The following is a 1,712-nucleotide window of genomic DNA, read 5'->3' on the forward strand; positions in this document are numbered from 1 at the left end:
AATGTATCCTGCTCAACTGATCTTATAGAGTCCCTCAGATCCTGCAAGACACTACCCCATCTCCGTCCGACCAAGACCGACCATTTCCCAATAGTCACGGAACTCGACTTACCGCTCGCGGCGATGGCCCCGGAACCAAGACGCAACTTCAGGGAGGTCGACTGGGAAGCCTTCGACAAGGTCCTACGGCAAGAGCTGCAGGAAGCTGCGCTGCCACCAGAGATACCCTCTACAGAAGTATTTGATCTCGTACTCGTCTCGCTGACCGCGGCGATCAATAGGGCGATTGACACCGAAGTGCCGCTCACAAGGCTGTCCCCATTCTCGAAGAGATGGTGGTCCAAAGAACTCACCGCCATGTGGAAAGCTAAGCAACGCCTAGGCCGAGTCTCGCACAGGCATCGAGGAGACCCGCAACATCCCAGCCATAAGGAATACCGCATACACCGTAACCATTATGCAGACCACATCAAGGCGGCAAAGAGCGATTGCTGGGCTGCCTGGCTAGACTCAGTCGACACTAACTCCATCTGGGCAGCGCACCGGTTTGTCAAGAAGGGTGCCTCGGATGGTGGCAGCGCCCGGATTCCTCCTCTCAGAGCAGCGGACCAGGGTCGAGTGCTTACGGACAACCTCGACAAATGCGAGGAGTTCCGCAAAGCATTCTTTCTTCCACCCTGCCCGACACCCCCGTCTTATGCTGACCATGCGTATCCTGAGCCCAAATTCATATTTACAGGGATTACAGACGAGCAGGTCGGGCGCGCCATCCGTTCACTTCGGGCCTTTAAAGCGCCGGGACCAGATGGCATCCCGAATGAGGTATACACACACTGTGAGCTTACACTAACACCCGTCTTAGGTAGTCTCTTCCGCGCAACCTTCGACCTCAAGTACTACCCAGTAGCATGGAAGACATCGGACACTGTCGTCCTTCGCAAACCGGGCAAGACAGACTACACTACCGCTAAGTCATATCGACCGATTGCTCTACTGAACTGCATGTCCAAAATCCTCTCTCGTTGTGTTGCTGACATCCTCACCTATGAAGCGGAGTCCAAATTGATGCTCGCCAACTACCAGTTTGGGGGACGTGCAGGTCGTACGACCACAGACTCCATTCATTTGGTGACGAAGACAGTCAAAGATGCATGGCGATGTGGTAAAGTGGTGTCCATACTCTTCCTTGACATCAAATCAGCATTCCCGGCTGCTATGCCAGAGCAGCTATTTCACGATATGCGTCAACGTGGCGTCCCCAATGTCCTCATCGAATGGCTGCGAGAAAAGTTGCGCGGACGACAAACACGCCTCAAATTTGACGACTACGCATCGGACTTCATAGAGATAATCAGTGGCATAGATCAAGGCTGCCCACTATCGGTGATCTTATACAGCTTCTACAACTCGGAACTCATTGATAGCGCAGACAGGAGAAAGGGTGAACTGGCAGTAGGGTCGATGGATGATGTCGCACTCATGGCGATAGGCCGCACCTTTCCTGAGACTCATGCCACGCTCGCTGATTTCTTTGAACGTCCACAGGGAGCCAACGAATGGTCGCGCACGCACAACTCGCATTTTTCCCTCGACAAGTTTGGTCTCCTCAATGCAGCACGTTCTCTCCAAGACTCGCTCGGACCATCCCTTCAACTGGGCAGCACACTAATCCGACCATCCAATCACCACCGCTTCCTTGGCTTTCTCATGGA

At 53.7% G+C, this 1,712-nt stretch overlaps 1 protein-coding gene across 1 annotated transcript; it reads left to right on the top strand.

Annotated features, from left to right (window-relative positions):
- Positions 1-1,239: 1,239 nt before the first annotated feature.
- Positions 1,240-1,500, top strand: DICSQDRAFT_20836 (uncharacterized protein; the record flags this gene model as incomplete). Its single annotated transcript, XM_007371924.1, has 1 exon — positions 1,240-1,500. A coding segment is annotated over one exon (261 nt), but the record flags the coding sequence as incomplete, so codon positions are not given.
- Between the last annotated feature and the right edge of the window lie 212 nt (positions 1,501-1,712).

Source organism: Dichomitus squalens, assembly GCF_000275845.1.
Source record: "Dichomitus squalens LYAD-421 SS1 unplaced genomic scaffold DICSQscaffold_477, whole genome shotgun sequence".
Taxonomy (NCBI): Eukaryota; Fungi; Basidiomycota; class Agaricomycetes; order Polyporales; family Polyporaceae; genus Dichomitus; species Dichomitus squalens.